The 18,356-nt window shown below is 35.0% G+C and overlaps 1 protein-coding gene across 7 annotated transcripts in view; it reads left to right on the plus strand.

Annotated features, from left to right (window-relative positions):
- Positions 1 to 672: 672 nt before the first annotated feature.
- LOC145280100 (calcium homeostasis endoplasmic reticulum protein-like) overlaps positions 673 to 18,356 on the plus strand; it is a 401,340-nt gene continuing 383,656 nt past the window's right edge. For 6 of the 7 annotated variants that reach the window (XM_080131829.1, XM_080131832.1, XM_080131834.1 and 3 more), the window contains exon 1: positions 674 to 815. In XM_080131829.1, the coding sequence (XP_079987955.1) occupies positions 791 to 815 (25 nt within the window). In that variant the 5' untranslated portion in view covers positions 674 to 790. Of the gene's footprint in view, positions 816 to 18,356 lie in introns of all 7 variants that reach the window. The other variant, XM_080131828.1, reaches the window with a different exon arrangement.

Here is an 18,356-nt window from a genome sequence, read left to right on the forward strand (position 1 = left end):
AAAAATAGTAATATATCCAAAAAGTACGAAAATTCATCGGGTAGAAAGTTATTTATAGTTAAAAGTAATTTTTACGGAAAATTTGGGTAGAATTGCATTTTTCTTAGAGTAGACAGTCAGAGTTTGCACATAGTGGACATAACTCGGAACACATATTTTAGATTATATCGTAATGGCGTCTAACTTATGTATCAATGTATCATATAGCGATAGACTTTTTAAAAATATTTATTTGCTTTCCATGAGAGCAAAATCTGACACAAGATCGTTTTTAATGTGGGAGAAACCAGCTCCGTAAAAAGTGGCAGTAGGCAAAAATCCAAGTTACCTTAGTAGAGAAGGGTTTTCCCTACCTAGGATGAATTAACTTTAGTGTAAGATAGGAACAACAGATACTACACTTGGATGTTAGCCCGACGGGTATGCTCTCACATTTTTAAGTGTAAAATTTACTAATTATGCGAAAACGAAATGTTTAGGAAAGAAAGTTAAAATTTACGGAGAGAATAAAGTGTATGAGAAATTAGCAGCAGCAGCAGTTATCAGCGGGCAACCGGTTAAGTCCGTATTGTCTCGTAGTCGTAAGCCGAAAAACAGCATAAAAATAACAAATAAATATTTACAAAGACTACAAATATTTTTTAAAAATATTTAAAATAATATTTTCTTGAATTAAATTAATCTTTTCTTAACATGTAAACATTTTTATTTAAAAAAAAAGAAGAAACTTTTATTCACTCCGGATCACCGGAACTTGTCCTCGTAGCACTTCCGCACCGAAAAAATCAACATGGATATCCCTAATCCCCCGGAAGGTGAGAAAATATATTTAAATATAAATATAATTATGATTAATTATGATTGTTAAATTTGCTCGGTGATATTTTAATATGGGGTACAGAAAATCTAGCATTAAACTGGCCATTCTATTATATTTTTTCGTTCATTTTTCGATTTCAACGACGACATGTGTGTCCAGAGGGACCCGCGGAAAGCATTAATTTCGATTTTTAAACCCCTAAATTTAATATTTATGAATAAATTTACCACTTATAAGAAAGTTTAAATGAATTGCTTAATATTAAGAATATAAAATCGAAAGTACTACAAGGTTTAATTAAAGAAAATCGTCGCTTATGTTGTCGATGTGGTTACTAAACAGTGTCCTAAGCAACATCAGTACTTCATAAACAAATCTGTATTTATAAAATACATCCCCTTATAAAATATATGGACTTTGTTCAGTTTAACGCTGTGATTGTATACAAAATATTTACTTCCGTTTTGTGCAGACCGTTTTGCTTCACGCTGAATTCCCCGAAAAAAAAAAATCCATTTTGATTAATGTTTATAGGTTGAAAACATTTCTGTTATTCTGAAAAAAGAAAAAGCCAAGTTCGTTTGCTTATTTTAAACCTGCTAAACATTTAATCAGAAGGGGCTTTTTCAGGGCATTCAACGATAAGCAAAACGGTCTGCACAAAACGGAAGTAAATCCTTTGTAAACAACCACAGACTGAACCTGAACAAAGTTAATCTAATATGATTACATTTGTAAAAAGAAATACTATTAAAAATAATTTTCTTTTAATATAAATATTAAATAAAACGAAACAATTTAGGGGTTCGTGTTACAGTTATGACAAACGATTTGATTTCGGCATCTTTATCTGTGGAAATCCAAATGAAACTACTTTATTTACAATGCGTCTTTATATTCAATTATATAATTATTATATTTAATTAGAATAATATTTAATTACAGTTGATTCTTTTTATTTTTTTTATCTTACATTTTACATATATCACACCTTAAAAACAAGATTTTTATAAGTTAGCAGATTCAAAAGTAAATTGCTTTACGTTTATGGTAATTCATTAAAGAAATTATCTTTGAAAACATTTTTTCTTTCTCATGTTTGATAAAGTCTCAATGTGGAATAACAATAACTACTCAATTGAATGATTAATGGTTATTTCAGTCATAGAAATTGAGAATATTTCTATAACTATCATAAAACACACACACACAAAACTAAGGAATCACCGCTTATCAAGACCAAAAGCCACAAAGATGAGGGGTGTTAATGGATTATCAGTTGAATGATGAGAGGATTAAAATTGATGAATGAAATGAGCAAAATTTGATTACATATGAATCGATTTATGTTGAAATTAGATTTGAATCCTTAGCTCGTTATCCAGACGGAAAATTAATTCACAATATAATCCTTTCTGCTTGGGTGGTACATTCATGTCCGTGGACAGCTTAGGACATGGGCAGCAACCATCAAAGAAGACTTGGCTGAATTCTCGGGTCTGAAGGTGGTTATCCTTCGATGATAGAATCCATGATTGGCTAGCCATCTTGTGTGACCTAGGTTATAACTACTGTGCGTGAACTGCCATGGTTTAAGATTTGGTGCAGACTAGGGAAGAAAATGGTTCAATCCAATCAGGGTGAACGCCATTGTAATTACAGCATATGAAGATTGTGAAGAAAAGGATTAATGATTGCTCAAAAGAGAGGGAGATCTGTGTGCATTTACCTTGCTTACTAAAAAAATAAAAAGAAGATATTGTTGCCTTATCAGCAGTTTTTTTTTTCCAGGTCATGTGATTGTTGATCACATATAACTTATAAAGAGGAGGTAATCCTTTTAGTTTTTTTCTTGGATAATAGTTATGCTTTCTGCTCACCGGGAAGTTACTTCTGGATCTACTACTTGTTTGCCTGGCAAGACACTACGTTAACTGACTGTCACATCGCGGAAGGAGGCAATTCTTCTGCAAGACTACCAAGTAGTTAATCATTGCTGTTACTATTGAAGAATAAAAGAATTGAATACAAGTGCAAAACCTGTTATAAACGATTTATTGTGGATGAAATTTTGCTGTTATTTTACACCAGCAGATGGTCATGTGGACTCATACTAAGGGTATTACTCTGTAAGTGGACATATATAATTGCACAACTCAATTTCTTAGTGTGCAGTGATAATCATTATTATGCGGCTTGTGAGTATCCTAATCTGAAGGATGGAATAAAACTAGACTCTTAATCCTAAAACCTTGTAAGTGATGCCCTTTTCTCTTCCCTGCAACCACTTTCTCACAGAAGAGACATTGCGAACCTGTCTTTGCTTTATTGTTATTTTCATAGCAAGTGCTCGTCTGAGTTCCAATCTATGGCCTCCCTTGCCAATCTTTCACAAAAACACTCATCTAGCCAAAACCACTATAAAACTTTTTCACACTCTATCTATGTTTAAACCATAAATGTGGATTCCATGAACAAAGCTTCTTTCCTAGAACTACCCACCTGTGCAACTCTGTCCAGCTGGTCTGCATTCCAGCTGACTACAATATTGTTGTTTTCAAGTCCAATGTAAACAAGTTCTTATTGAACCGTCCTCTTAAATAATCTAATTACACCAATTTTTCACTACTAACGATTTCTACCCTATTGTCGCAAATACTTTACACACATTAACCCTTATCCTTGAGTGGCCTCTGGGCATTTATATGTGATGACTACTTTATAAAAACAACAACAAAAAAACCCAGCTTCCTTTTGCCGATTCAAACTTTATCCAACAATAAAGATATTATTCATTCACATCTAACAGATTGACAACTCTGGAATTCATGAGGTTTCTATTTGCACTTTCACTCTCATCCATTTCAAAATAGATTATACAGTGTTAATAAGCATATGGGCTCTTGTACACCAATGAAAAATATCCTGTTATTATTTTATCTCTATATAAATAAAATGAACTCATTTTTTTCCCCTCCGACCTTGACCTTAATAGGATTAAAAATCATGACATCACATGCAAATGTATAGCGTACAGACTGTAGCACATTATCTGAGGTTTTCTATAGGCCTATTACCTCTACAGTTCCTCGACAATGGTACATTCCTATATTTTTTTCCGGTGAGATTCCACTGCCAAAATCGCTTAGAGTCAATGGAAGTTGCAACATCTTTTCTCTCTATTAGATTCCTCCTTTCCCCTCTCCCGATTTACACTGCAGCAGATGTGTTCACAAGGAACAGTACGAGGAAACACACCGGTTTGGAAGCGTACGTCTCTTATGCCGTTTTTTTTTTTTTTTTTTGAAATTTTTTAAAATCTTTTTTCCCTGATTTATGCTTTCTGTTTTTTCCATAATAAAATAGAAATAAAAAAAAAACTATAAAAAAATGCAAAAACGCGATTACTATTATTGTTTTCTTTTTGCTTTTTTTTTTCGTTAGTGTAAGATGCAATCTGCGAGACTAACCGGATTTTACTTCCGGTTTTAACGACTCTAACCGTGAAATCTAACTATGACCATTGTTTATTAGTACTTTCAACTCAACATTTATTTTTACACAAAGATTACAACGTAACGATATCGTGATTTCACTTGCATTACACTTAAATTAAAACAAATAAATTCATTTAGAATTCGATAAAACGAAAACATTCATTTAGAATTCGAGTGTGATGTGACTACTGAAACTAAACCAAAACAAACTTCACTGCGTAATTGATATTTGACCTAATTCACTTTTTAGTTAATTCATCACGTTTTTCTATTTTTTATTTTTTTTTTTTTTTTTTGGCGCTTTTGCCTCAATGATTCGAGTTCGAGCCCCCCCCCCCCCCAACCTTTTTGGGATTTTTCAAACACACGGGCACTGCCGGACCGTTCGTATTGCATCACGTTCATTTTTTTAATTGTTTTTTTTTTTTTTTTTACACAATTTTTTTAAATAGTTTTAACATTGTTTGTTTTTATAATATTTAAACAGGGTTATGACTTCGCTTTGTTTTCATTTACCCCCCCCCATCCACACACGCCTCTAAAAACCAGGGCAACACCATGTACCCCCCCCCCGCTAGTACAGCAATAAAACAAAGAAATTTCTAGGCTTTTATCTACAATTAAATCATATGACAATATAGCAGATAATATTATAAAACAAAGGGATATTTCTACCATTGATGTACATGTATTTCTTTTTAAATTGTATATTGTTAAATTTGATAGTGTAATTATGATAATCTCAAATAATATAAGCATTGAAATATAATTTTTATAGCTTTGATCTCTAACTAGCAGGAAGATCCGAAGTTGCCCGGGATTGAATGATGATCAACAAATATTTCACACTCCTATATTTTTATTGCCATCGAAATCCGTGAAATCGCCTGGGAGGAAACTTCACATGTCTCCATGCAGTAACTTAGTCCAAAATATGTTGTTCTACATTTCACTCCAGAGAACCTACTGTTTCTTTTATAAAATTATTTTATATAAACTTCTTTCCAGTTAACAGAAAAAAAAACCATTAAGAAATTTACATGTGAGGTTTGAATCTACAGACCACGTCATGCAAAAAAAAACACATAAATTTTCAAATCTTATAAAATTCTTTGCAATTAATGAAAAAAAATTAAGTTGTGGAGTTGTAACCTACAGGCCACGTCCTGCAAAAAAAATACGCTATCAACTTAACCCACAGTAGAATTTTCACGGCCCGTTGTTCTATCATTGTTGTTAAGCGACGACATGGAAAAAATGGCTTTACTGATAATAGATACATTAAAATAATGGTTTCGATAATCAGTAATTATCGGAGGTATTCTGAGACAAAACTTAACGAAGATAACTCCCAGACGTATACACTAAAGTTTTGTAAATTTTAAAGAAAATCTGTTCAGCCGTTTCGGAGTCTATAAGGAACCAACTTTTACATATACACACACACATACACAGACAAAGTTGCCTTTATATAATTGTAGCGATTAAAGTTAGCATAAAAACATTCATGCAACATTTTTCTAATATTTAAGGTTTAAAGAGGTTCCTTGGGTGTTGAGCTTGATCATTCTTTACTGCTTGTTTGTTTGCTCAGCAAGTCAGATTCTTTATAACGTTCACAAAGGTTGTGCCTCAGGATCGTCTGGTCTGCATGAAGTCCTCTTTGTCAGTCACAATTATTTGCTAACCTGTTGGAGTGCAAGTTTTTACTCCTAACACAAATATCAGCAAGGCTCAACGATTGCGTATGAAGTTGTAACATTTGTCTGATATTACACAAAAGATAGCACAGAAACAACGTTGCCATTTTTATTCTATTGATTTGTAGTTCTGCACTTGATGCATCCTGAATGAATCTTGATGCCAGTTTCTAGATTTTCATTAGAACCCTATTAGTTAGATTACAATCCTAAGTGTGCTTCATGCCAAATCTGTTTTCCATGAGTGATTTTGCCAGGAATTGGAATTCTAGATGGCATAACTCTGGTATAATCACGTTGTGACTCTCCTCATCAGATTGAGGATGAGTTGGCGACAGGAAGTAGGAAGAAGCTGCTGTTTGTGAGGAAGATCCACTGGAGCTGTGCGATGTTATTGTACTTTTGAACCTTGTTTACTCGTGGTTGAAGTCACCCAAATCAGGAAAATGAATTCATAAAACTTGAACATAATCATGGCTCATATTTTGTAAAATCATGAAAATCTTTGACTTGTTGTTTTGTAACAATTTTCTTTGTGATAAAGCACCATGATGACTCTAATTGTTTACATTGACTATTATTAGTAAACTTTTTAATCTTATACGAACATTGATGACAAGAGAGAAGGAAGAATTGATTACAATCAATCTTTGTTATGCCTTTGCTTTGCTGATTCTGCGGCTGCTTTCGACTGTTAAATATATCTGGCATATCATACAGATTAACGATGTTCCTATAAAGTTTCTTTGCCTCATCCAATGCTACTATATGTCGACACGAGTTTGGATATGAGCATACAGTAATGAATCAATGACCTTCGAGATTAAGATTGGTGTTCACTAGGGATGTGTGCTATTTCCAACTCTCTCCAGCTATACCTTTATTTTTGATCATGCTCTTCATGACTATAGCGGGATAACAGTTAGAAGAGTGTGTTGGACTTTGCTTATGCTGACAAAATCATCTTGCTGGGATCAGGTTGCATGGGATGGACTGCAGAAGGCTTTAACACTAAAGTTCCTGCTTTCTTTGTTTCTCTGGAGGTCTGGAGACTGCTATGTCTGAATGACGCTATTTTACATGGTGGAATTATAAATTTGTCACCCTAAAGAAAACAACACTACAGCTTTATTTTAAAACTTTTGTTGAAAAAATCAATTCAGATAATTTGATTATATAGTAGAGATGACATCTATTCAATGTAGCCGCCTTCAACCTCAATCACTGCCTTGATATAGGTCCGGAACTAGGAGCATGCCTTTTCTATAAGTGCGGGTGATTAGGCTGACTTTGATGTTGTGGGAGGTCATGTTAGTTAGTGAGTAGTCCAGCGTGTTCAGGTCCAGAGGGGGGGGGCTAGTAAGAGAAGGGTACAAAATCATAGCACTGTTTCTGAAGCAAAGCCTGGGTTTCTTTGGACTTATGGGATGGTGCTGAGTTCTGCTGCCAGTGTCAGCCTGATTGCACCAGGAAGTCACCACACTCTTCAGCACATCTAGGTACACTTTGGTGTTGAATTTCAAGCCGACTTCGAAGATGTGAGGTGGCATGATGTGGCCCTCATTTGAAACCACATCACAGACCATAACTGTGGCCGGAAACTTCATTGAGTTGTGCTGTCTGCATTTTGAGGGTGCTGGCAATGGTCCTGTTGTTATAACTTGGATCGGTAGAGAGCATAAATTGTATAGTGGCACATCTCTGCTCTTGCTCGTTGAACATTGTTTCAAACGTGATAGAAGGCAAAGAAAACCGGTTTTCATCAAACGGAAATGGAATCATGTCATTTTTTCTAGGGCGACAATTTTATCATTCCACCCTGTAGATGACTTATTATTCGTGTACTTTGGGTTACATCTAAATATAGCAGAGGTTGTTTGTTGAGCTGGGGTCGTCAGACTTGCCTTTGTGTACCTCTAACAGTTCTTGTGAGAGAGAACGTCTGTTGATTTCAATATTAACAAAGAGGCATGCATGTCTGTCGATCTATCATCTGAAACATCTTCAGTGGTTATGAAACCTGAATAATGAGGGTGGTCGATCGAGAGAAGTCTTTGACAGTAACTGTCTTCATCACATTTTGCATTGTTGATGGGTTGACCGTGTCCCAACTGTTGTTTTCTGCCAATGTTTGAAGTCTCTGTCATTCATCTTTTTGCCGCAACATTTTCAAATGGTTCAGGCATGTAGTTATCAATCATAGTAAGGATTAATTTACAACATAATCTGCTCTGCTTTGAGTGGTGCAATTAAGCAATTGAAGACGTAAGCGATAACGATCAGGATGAACTTGGCTGAGCTCTCAGATCCACAAAGAGTTGGTCTTCAGCAATGGAATCGTGATTTGTTAACCATCTAGTGTGATGCCATTCATGGACTCTCATGGTTTGGGATACAGTGTAAGCCAGGGAAATAGCTGGCTCAATTTACTAGAGTGAACATAGCTGTAACAACAACAAATTCCCATGTTGTAACCATTTCTTCTGGTTAACCTTCAGTCCAATTAGAACTATGGCCTCATGAATCGTGATAGAGCAAAATAGTATTTAGTGTAACACATTAAAAGGGAAATACACAATGTTACCAGTAAGAGTAAAAAAAACAGAAAATTGAGCATAACCATTCCGGTAGAAAAAATCACTTGAAAAAATGTAATTACATTTATTGAGATTGTCGGACTGACTTCCTCATCTTGGTTGTTATAGCCACAACGTTTTGGCCGTTTTGCCATCCGGCCTTCATCAGGTGTTTTGTATCGAACTGGGGAACCGTTTGTTAGGAGTCTCGAACCCAACCCTTTATTATTATTACGGGGGTACCGTGTTCGGACTCCAGCTAGGCTCTGGGACATAGTTGCCGATTCTCTGTTTTGAATGTTACTTTTCACTGCCTTCATTCAGGATTGAATTCAGCACCTTTGGGTAACTGTAAACTTTGATACAACGTCTAGGACCACTCGGCCATATGTCACTAGGACAATTCTTAGTTGGTTTTTGTTAATGTTAAACCTATGTTGTTATTCAAGGTTTTCTCTTTCTATTAGAGGTGTCCAAATTGCATTCAGCTTTACGCTTGGTTTGCTCAGTAGGTTGTTATGTCCGAGCATGTGAGCTGTTTCTTTAAGTTTTCTCACTTTCCAGTGGGTCTCTCTGTTTATTATTTTTACTTCATCCCATAGGGGGATGATGGTCCCCCCTCTCCATCCAGACATGGTTGGCTATACCCGATTTTTCCGTCGCCCCTTTAGTTACCGCTTTTCGGTGTTCTTCCACCCTTACTTTGAGGGGGCAGCATGTTTCACCCTTGTAAACCTTTCTGCAACTGCATGGGATGGAGTATATGCAGTTTTTGGTCATGTTCTCCTCCATGCGGGACTTCACTCGTACCAGGTGTCGTCTGAGTGTTGACTTGCTCTTGAATACCGTCCTGATGTTGTAGGGGGCACATATTCTCTGAATCTTTTCGGAGATGCCTCGTATGTATGGTAGGCAGACCGTTGGAGGTTTTTGGGTTTCATTCTCCTCTCATACTATTAACACGTCTGGTGGATAGTATGCTATCGAGGTAGCTGTTGCGACGGAGGGTATTCTTCAACCTGACCATTTCTTGGTGGTATGTAATAGGGTCGCTACTTATTATCTTTGCTCGATGTTGTAGGCAGCATGCGATTCCATGTTTGATACTGTATGGGTGATGGGAACTGGAAGTTAAGGTATTCGGTGAAGGTAGGCTTGCGATATACGAATGTCTTAAACCCATGCTCTGTGCGTGATATATCAAGGAAGGCCAGTTGGTTATCTTTTTCTTTCTCCATTGTGAACTGTATCGATGGTCTTATTGAGTTCACATGGTCTAGGAGAGCCTGAATGTCTTCCTGATGGGGCCAGAGTATGAAGGTGTCATCTACGTATCTTAGCCACATAGTTGGCTTTAAGGGAGCTGAACCTAAGGCCATGTCCTCGAAGTATTCCATGTATATGTTCGCCATCACTGGTGATAAGGGCGAGCCCATAGCTAGCCCCTTCTCTTGTTGATATTGGTCAGTACCCATTCTGAAGTAGGTTGTTTCTATGCAGAATGTCAGCATTTTCATTAAGTTTGGCAATGGTACACATGTGCACTCTTCTATGGAGAGGTCCGCAGCTAGTTTGTCTTGAATTACTGCTAGTGCCTCACTAGTTGGGACTTTAGTGAACAGGCTAACCACATCTAGGCTTACCATTTGGTTTGTACTGATGGTTGCTCCCTTGATCAGTTCCGTGAAGTGGACAGAATTCTTTAAGTGTGTTGCTGACTTGCCTGCTAATGGGTTTATTATATCCACAAGGTACCTGCTCAGTGGGTGGCATGCTGAGCCTCTGCAGCTCACTATGGGTCTGAATGGAATACTTTCTTTGTGTATCTTGGGGAGACCGTACATAATATGTACATAATAATGAAGGGTTGGGTTCGAAACTCCTAACAAACGGTTCCTCAGTTCGATACAAAACACCTGATGAAGGCCGGAGGGCAAAACGGCCGAAACGTTGTGACTATAACAACCAAGATGAGGAAGTCAGTCCGACAATCTCAATAAATGAAAACACCTCATCTCAAAAATACAGACAATTAGTAATTACATTTCTTTACATTTTTATATTTTTACATTTTTTAAAGTTTTATACATTTTTATATTTTTTGCATCATGTTGCAAATTGGTTAAAATGCGCAAGTCACCTTGATTGGTTAATGCAAATTGGTTAAAATGCATAATTTACCTTAATTGGTTAATGCAAATTAAAGAACCAATTTTACATAAATGTTGGATCTTAGGAGGTTAGCTGTGAAATGCATTTTAAAATATTTCATGAACATTGGATCAAACTTTATTATTTTAGACCTGATACTCAGTAATATTATATTTGCAGCTCGGTAGTAAATTTCCATATTGTCTTGTGTTAATTGTAATCAGTTTTAGAAATCGGAAAGTGATGCATTTCAGTAAAAAATCTTCATGTTGTAATCACGTGACATTTTGCTTATTTTAAAGCTACTCAGTTGCACTTTCCCAATGATGCTGAGAGGGAAAAGATGATGAAATACTAGCATCTTATGTACTACATGTAAAGAAACTGAAATCTTAACAAGATCTCCATCATTCCAGTATTTATAGGAGCAACCTGGCAGATATACCCGGTGAACTAAGTGTAAGAGACATTCAAACAATTCCACTTAAATGGATTGTTAGAATCTTAAAAAGATCTCTCAGTTTGAATGTGTGAGATAGTCAGTAAATGTCTAGCATCCAGTAGGATACCTCATCCCCAGCTAAAACAAAATAATAAGAAAATTGGAAAAAAAAAAGAATGATATATATATATATATATATATATATATATAAGTAAATTTTTTATGTAAGTAAATTTTTGGTACAGCAAAATGGAAGGAGAAATTTCAGAGGAAACATAATTTAATTTAAATACCAAAAAACAAAAAAAACGGGCAGGTGAAATTATTAAAATTTCCTTAAGGCCTTATCGTCTGACCCTCTAAAAGGAATGATAAATTAAAAACTAAGAAACGAATGAGGAAAGAAGGGAATTTGGTTTCTTAGAGGGTCAGACGATAAGGCCTTAAGGAAATTTTAATAATTTCACCTGCCCGTTTTTTTTGTTTTTTGGTATTTAAATTAAATTATGTTTCCTCTGAAATATATATATATATATATATATATATATTCCACATGCAGTATTGTTTCATTGTATCACAACTCATCAGAGCAACTACACCAGCACCTTTCCGTTGCCAGGGTTTAAACCTACAATCATCGCATTGATAGTCGGCAGTTCTAACCTTGGAATCGGTGCTCGCAAATGTCCTCATCAATTGCCCATTGAAGTAGACACTCACTCACTGCTTATAATGTCAGAAGGATTGAGAATGTTTCCTGAAGTCCGGGCAGCATCTAAAATGCTGCATAGTTTTCAACATCTGATCTGGCACTGCTGAAAATTATATATTTGAACGCCATTGATTGCTTCAACATTAATATTGACTTGTCCTTCACATTTTGATCTGTCACAGTTGCTATTTTCACTAATGTTGAGGCATTTCTTTGACAGTATACTCATATGGTGGTGTCGGAAATAAATAGACAAAATGTAACAGAATATAATGGTTGAATACTTTTAGTTATCACAAGTTTTCCATGTTTTTTTTTTCTCATATTCACTACAAACAAGGCATATTGCCACTAATTGGGACCATGCCTAAGAAAGATTTACAAGATGTTGGTTTACATTATATTTGAACATCTGCATATCCGTACAGTAAGGGAAGCAGGTAGCAGGAAGGGAATTCCAAAGTCTAGCTGTTTGAGAGAAGAAGCTATTAGAGTAGAATTTTTTCTAGCATTTACGGCCCTCAACAGTGAAAGGGTGTGATTTTATTGTTAAGGGGGTTTGTTGGAGATATGTATGTTGAGAGGGCACAAGTGCAGTGAGTTCATCAGAGCACATTTCATTAAAATACTTGTGAAACAGGCACAGAGATGCAACATTGTGGTGATGGGACAGAGGTTGGAGCCAAGTTGACAAAGCAGGATCTATTAGACTGGAGACTCTTTTTTGGAACCTATTCAAAAGGGAGAGACTAGTGGTAGGTGCATCAGCCCTGATGTGGCAACAATACTCCATGCATGGGCGAATGGTGGCTTTGCAGAGGTACAAGATACTCTCAGATGTAAGTAGTTTTCTAGCATGATAGAGGGAACCCACTTTCCTTGCAGCAGCCTTCACAATGTCTTCAATGTATTTGTTCCAATTTATATTTCCTGTGAATGCTAGGCCAAGGAGTTTGAAGGAAGAATTCTCAGGTAGAGTGTTCTTTGTCATGGATATCGGTGGTTAGAAAGGCATCTTGTAATTGTTAAAGAAAAGCAGCTTAGTCTTACTAGCATTAAATGTTATCATCCATTTATGGCTCCGTTCCACTATGGTCTGGAGGTCATTTTCTAACGATTCAGCCATTGTCTTGGATTTGTGTACATCTGTTCTTCCCTTGTGCATGTTATAGAGCGTTGTATCATCAGCAAATATACCCATCTTGGACACTATTATTAGGGAGGTTGTTAATGAATGTCAGGAATAATAATGGCTCAAGGATCGACCCCCGAGGCACTACTGCATTAATGTTATGTTGTTTGGATATATGCAATACAACCTTGATGGTCCTATTGTTTAAGAAGGATCTAATTATATTTAGTATTCATCCAGATATATTGTATGATTTAATTTTCATTAGCAGTCCTTTGTACTAGACTTTGTCAAAGGCCTTAACCGGTCACATTTTAATCTATTTTTATTGAGGTTTTATTTCTTCACTAGCAGGCCACCTGGTGTTGCCCATCATAAAATATGCATAAATATTATGTTTTAATTCATGCAGATTTTTTATTATAGAACGAATTCTCTATTGATAATTAGCCAATATATAGTAATGTGATATATGTATGGCATAATCAAATCGACACACCGGTTCTTGTCAGATCACCGAAGTTAAACAACGTTGAGCCTGGTTAGTACCAGATGGGTGACGATTTGGGAATTCTAGGCACTGTATGTGCTTTCCGCTTATCTTGGCATTGTTTCCAGTCATCCTGAACTTCCACTTGCCACTGGTATTTAACAATGTCGACTCAGGAGAGGTGTGGTTGGAGATTGTGCAACTCTTGGCACAAAAATTTCCAGCGCAGACATTCTTACAGTGGATATCCATTGCCTGTCAAGACTGAAAGAAGCGACTAGTATAGTAATGATTTTAAACGTTATAAAAATATATGATTTTTGTACCATCCGCTAGAATCGAAACCAGAACGTTTAATGCTCCAGGCTTAGTCATTATTATCTCTCCAGTGTTGTTACCGTCTGAGTTATGAATTGATGGATATGAAAGGTTAAAAAGTAAGCGATATTTAGCTATGAATGTTTAATTATGAACATGCGCAAAAGAAAAAGCAAGCATAATGTTTTATTCAATTTACCCTGCCAAAGTCAACTGTTTTGTTTTCAATTTTGACCACTTAGCAGCAATTTTTGACAGGTAAAAACCAAATCGAAAGTATGCTACAGGTCCAAATACTCTATATATCAAATTTTAACTCTGTACACCAAATAGACAGGAGTTTGGTAGAGACTTTTCGCACACACACCAACAAGGTCACTTTTATATATATAATATATATATATTTCTGTGTGCTAAAACGTTTTCATCCTAAATTCTATACAATTATACACGATATAGAAAATACGTACAAATAGAACTGATCATGATAATAAAATGAAACCCATCATTTTATAAGAAACCATAAAAATGAATAAGTAATTAAGGTTTGTTTTTCAAGGGAATATGCAAATTAGTTATCCTTCATGTAGTCGCTCGCATATCCATGACCAAGTACATTAAAAAGTTTTTAATAATTTTTAAACAGAAAATGTAGGATTTTAATATCAATGTCACAGCGACCCCCCCCCCCCCGCCAAAAATAAAAAAACAACTTCATAAGTACATAGATTTGAGTGATTTATTTATTAGCTAGGATAAATTAGGTCCATAATAATGGGACGCCATTGAAAAGTTTTCAGACCCCCAAAATACTTGAAATCATTAGAAGTTTTAGAATAATTGAATTTTGTTTAATTTTTAGAATTTTATGTAATTTTGTGTCGTTTTATTCATGGTGTAAATCTCATTAAAATTCAAGATAAAACATTTCAGTTGGAAGTGAATTTGATGTAAATTAAAAATTGGACAAAATGAAAAGGAATGTATGGTTTAATATTTAAATAATTTTATGAAAACGAAATATAGTTGTGATTTTTGCACAATACTTGATCACCCGTGACTCATTGGGTCAGTATTTGTTCTATTAAATATCACTCTCCCGCTTTTCTCAATTTTAATCCTAAAGATTTGATCACACTTCATTCATTGAAAAGTCCCTTAATCGAGCTTAACTGAAGCTTTTTTAATCCCATAACTTCACTTGTGCGACTTCTATTTTCACACACTTTCCAAATTTGTCATCAATGTTTCCTGAGATGAGTATACCAGCTAGTGTTTAAGATATTATGAAAAACCATTGAGCATTTTAATTTGCCAATTGGTTTTTATTGTCTTTGTATAACATTGTTATATTGGTTTTTATTGTCTTTGTATAACATTGTTATACAAAGACAATAAAAACCAATTGGCAAATTAAAATGCTTGCAAATTAAAATGCTTGCAAATCAAAATTATTCTAAGATGGAAACTGTTCTTAAAGAAACAATTTCTAATTTTGAGAATTAATACCCCCCCTCCAAAAAAAATCAACAAAAAAAACAAAAAAAAACGAGAAATCGAGAGAGAGAGAGAGAGAGAGAGAGAGATAGAGAGAGAGAGAGAGAGAGAGATGTGATACTTGTTAAAACTGTCTCAATTTCAGTGGCATTTTTTTAGTAATAGAAATTCTTTGATCTTTGGATTTTGCTTGTACTGGGTGGCCCACTTAAAAGTAGCCCAGAAAATGTAGTAGAGAGGAGGAACATTCTTTTATTGTTTAAATTACCTGTAGTGTGATAAAAGATGCTGGAACTGCTCTCCATTCACATCTATGCATTTCTGGGCATGTTTAACATTTGCAGATCTTTTCTAGTGATTCTCCTGGTAGTGTTGATAATTGTTCTCCTTTAGTTGGTCTAGATTGTGAGGATTATTTGCATAAACTTTTTGTTTTAAAGTCCCCCAAACATAAAAATCACATGATGACAAGACCGGGGACATGGTGGCCATCACCCTTTACTTATTGTTCTCTTTTCTGTAAACATGTCATGAACTTGTGTCAGTGATCTGTGAGATGTGTGCCATGTAGCGCCATTTTGTTCGAAAAAAAATTCTATTTTATCTCCTGGTCTCGGTCATTAAGAGAAAGATTAGACAGTTTGGGCTACTTTTAAGTGGGTCGCTTGATCTGAAAAAAACAATTGATTAGAGAAAGATTAGAGGAGATTGAGCTACTTTTAAGTGGGTCACCTTGTATTGCAGGAAAACGGTTGTTTGCATTGATTTTCTTTTTCCAGAATGACAAGAGAAATTTTACTCATTTCAGTTGAGTAACTATTTTTCATCAAAATATCTAATGATTATTGGATTTTTGATGGATCTCAGTAGATTTTTATTTGTGTTTTATTTTTCTTTAAATTATTGGAATTATAAATAGATGGATAGAAAAGTAAGCAGTGGGAGATTTATAATTCAAATCACAATTTCTCTTTAGATATTGCAACTTTAACTGGAGATGAATTGAAGGACAAATTTATACTTAAATACTTAATTGAGATGTTAACTTGTAAATGAGTGTCTGCAAAAAAGAGTACATATTATACTATGACATTTGTAATGTCGGGGTTCAGTTCCTGTTGAATTATTTTATATTCAATGATAAACTAATGAAGTTGGACAAAGGTATAAACATTCAATTTTGCAATAGCCATGGATGAAATAGCAACCTATGTTCAATCATATACAATAAATTGTTTACAATACATATTTTTTTTTGTCTGACATTAAATAATCTAAATTGTTTCATGTACTGTAAACCAAATTAAATCAAGGTCAGTAAATCCTATTGCTGTAGAGTAAGTATATGAAAAGTGTTGATTCCTGCCTTTACTTTAAGTACCTTCAACTTTGATTTATTTATTTAGGATTCTTCCAATTCTGACTTGTTTTGTGTGAAGTTGCTCCAATTCTGACTTGTATTGTTTGAGGTTGCTCCAATTCTGACTTGTTTTGTTTGAGGTTGCTCCAATTCTGACTTGTTTTGTTTGAGGTTGTTCCAAATTTGACTTGCGTGAGGTAACTACAATTCTAACTTGTTTTATCTAAGGTAACTCCAATTCTATTTTATTTTGATAAAGGTAACTCCAATTTTAACTTTCATTGCAGGGAACACCAGTTATAATGATATATATATATATATATATATATATATATATATATATATATATATATATATATACTAGAAAACCACCCTGCATTACCTGATTGTAAAATATGCATAAATATATTTTATTAATATAGAAACTGAGACATGTGCATGCGAGTATTGTTTTTTTTTTTTCTAAACAGTTCGCTTCTTGCAAGTAAAAACAAACATGCTTGAACTGAGATCAAAACAAAAACCTAAAAACAGTGAGTAATGTATGAGAACCATTAGACTAGTTGGACATGATCTTTACAAAGTGTTTTCAATTATACTTATTCTTAACATAAAGAAGCTGTGATGTTTCATGGCTGTGCAGTTGTGAAACAGTTGACAAACAGATAAAAATCTGATGACTTGCAAATACCAATTTTTCAATTTTTACCTCTTAGCCCCTTTTTTCCTGATGAAAACTGATTAAAACATGTTCCACATGTCTGAATACCCTGTATACCAATTTTCAAGTCTGTAGATCAAACATTCATTGAGTATATAGGTTGAGAAGTATTCTCACACACATGCACATTCTTACTTTTATAGATATATAGATTTAAATTTTATTGGTTGAATCATTAGCATCAAGACAACTTGAGGGAAGTTTAGAGAACTTCTCCCAATCCTAACATTCTGAACAATACCAATTATTACCACAGGTAAAGTCTATGATAGGTGTGTAACAAGTGTGCTGTTGTATGTTTATGAATGTTGGGCTCTTACCTTCACTTGCCCAATTCCAGAAAAATGACAGGGCAATGATTAGGTTGATATACAACGTAAAGCCAGACCATTAGGTTGGATACTCTATTTGAGAGATTTGCGATTCCAGAACTTGATGTCCTAATAAAGGCAAACCATCTTTGCTGGTTCAGGCATGTTGAAAGTAGGATGGAGACATAAGACTGAATAGCAAAAAGAAAACGGATGTCACTAGGTTTCACTTTGTTATTTCATTCTATTGCAAAGTCTTTTTTTTTTTTTTTTTTTGGTTAAGTAGCCCTTGCAGCCATTTTAGCATATGCCTGTTTTTTTAATTTTTTTTATTATATTTTCACCCCAAACAAGGCACATACTATCAGGGACATAAGCTACAGGAGTACTATGTAGGGAGTTGGGCAGCAAGATGTATGTTCACATTACACTTGAACTTCTACATGTCAGTACAGTTGGAGAAGCAGGGACCCAGAAGGAAGTTTCAAAGCCTAGCAGTTCTAGGGAAGAAACTACTGGAGTAGAAAGCTCTCTTACATCTAGGGATCTCTACTGTGTAGGGGTGGGGTTTAGCTGCTTGTTGGGTTTGTCGGGGGTATTTATGTCGAGGGGGTACAGCAGAGGGATGC

The sequence above is a fragment of the Euprymna scolopes genome, chromosome 7 (genome assembly GCF_053919585.1).
Source record: "Euprymna scolopes isolate OS-2025 chromosome 7, ASM5391958v1, whole genome shotgun sequence".
Taxonomy (NCBI): Eukaryota; Metazoa; Mollusca; class Cephalopoda; order Sepiida; family Sepiolidae; genus Euprymna; species Euprymna scolopes.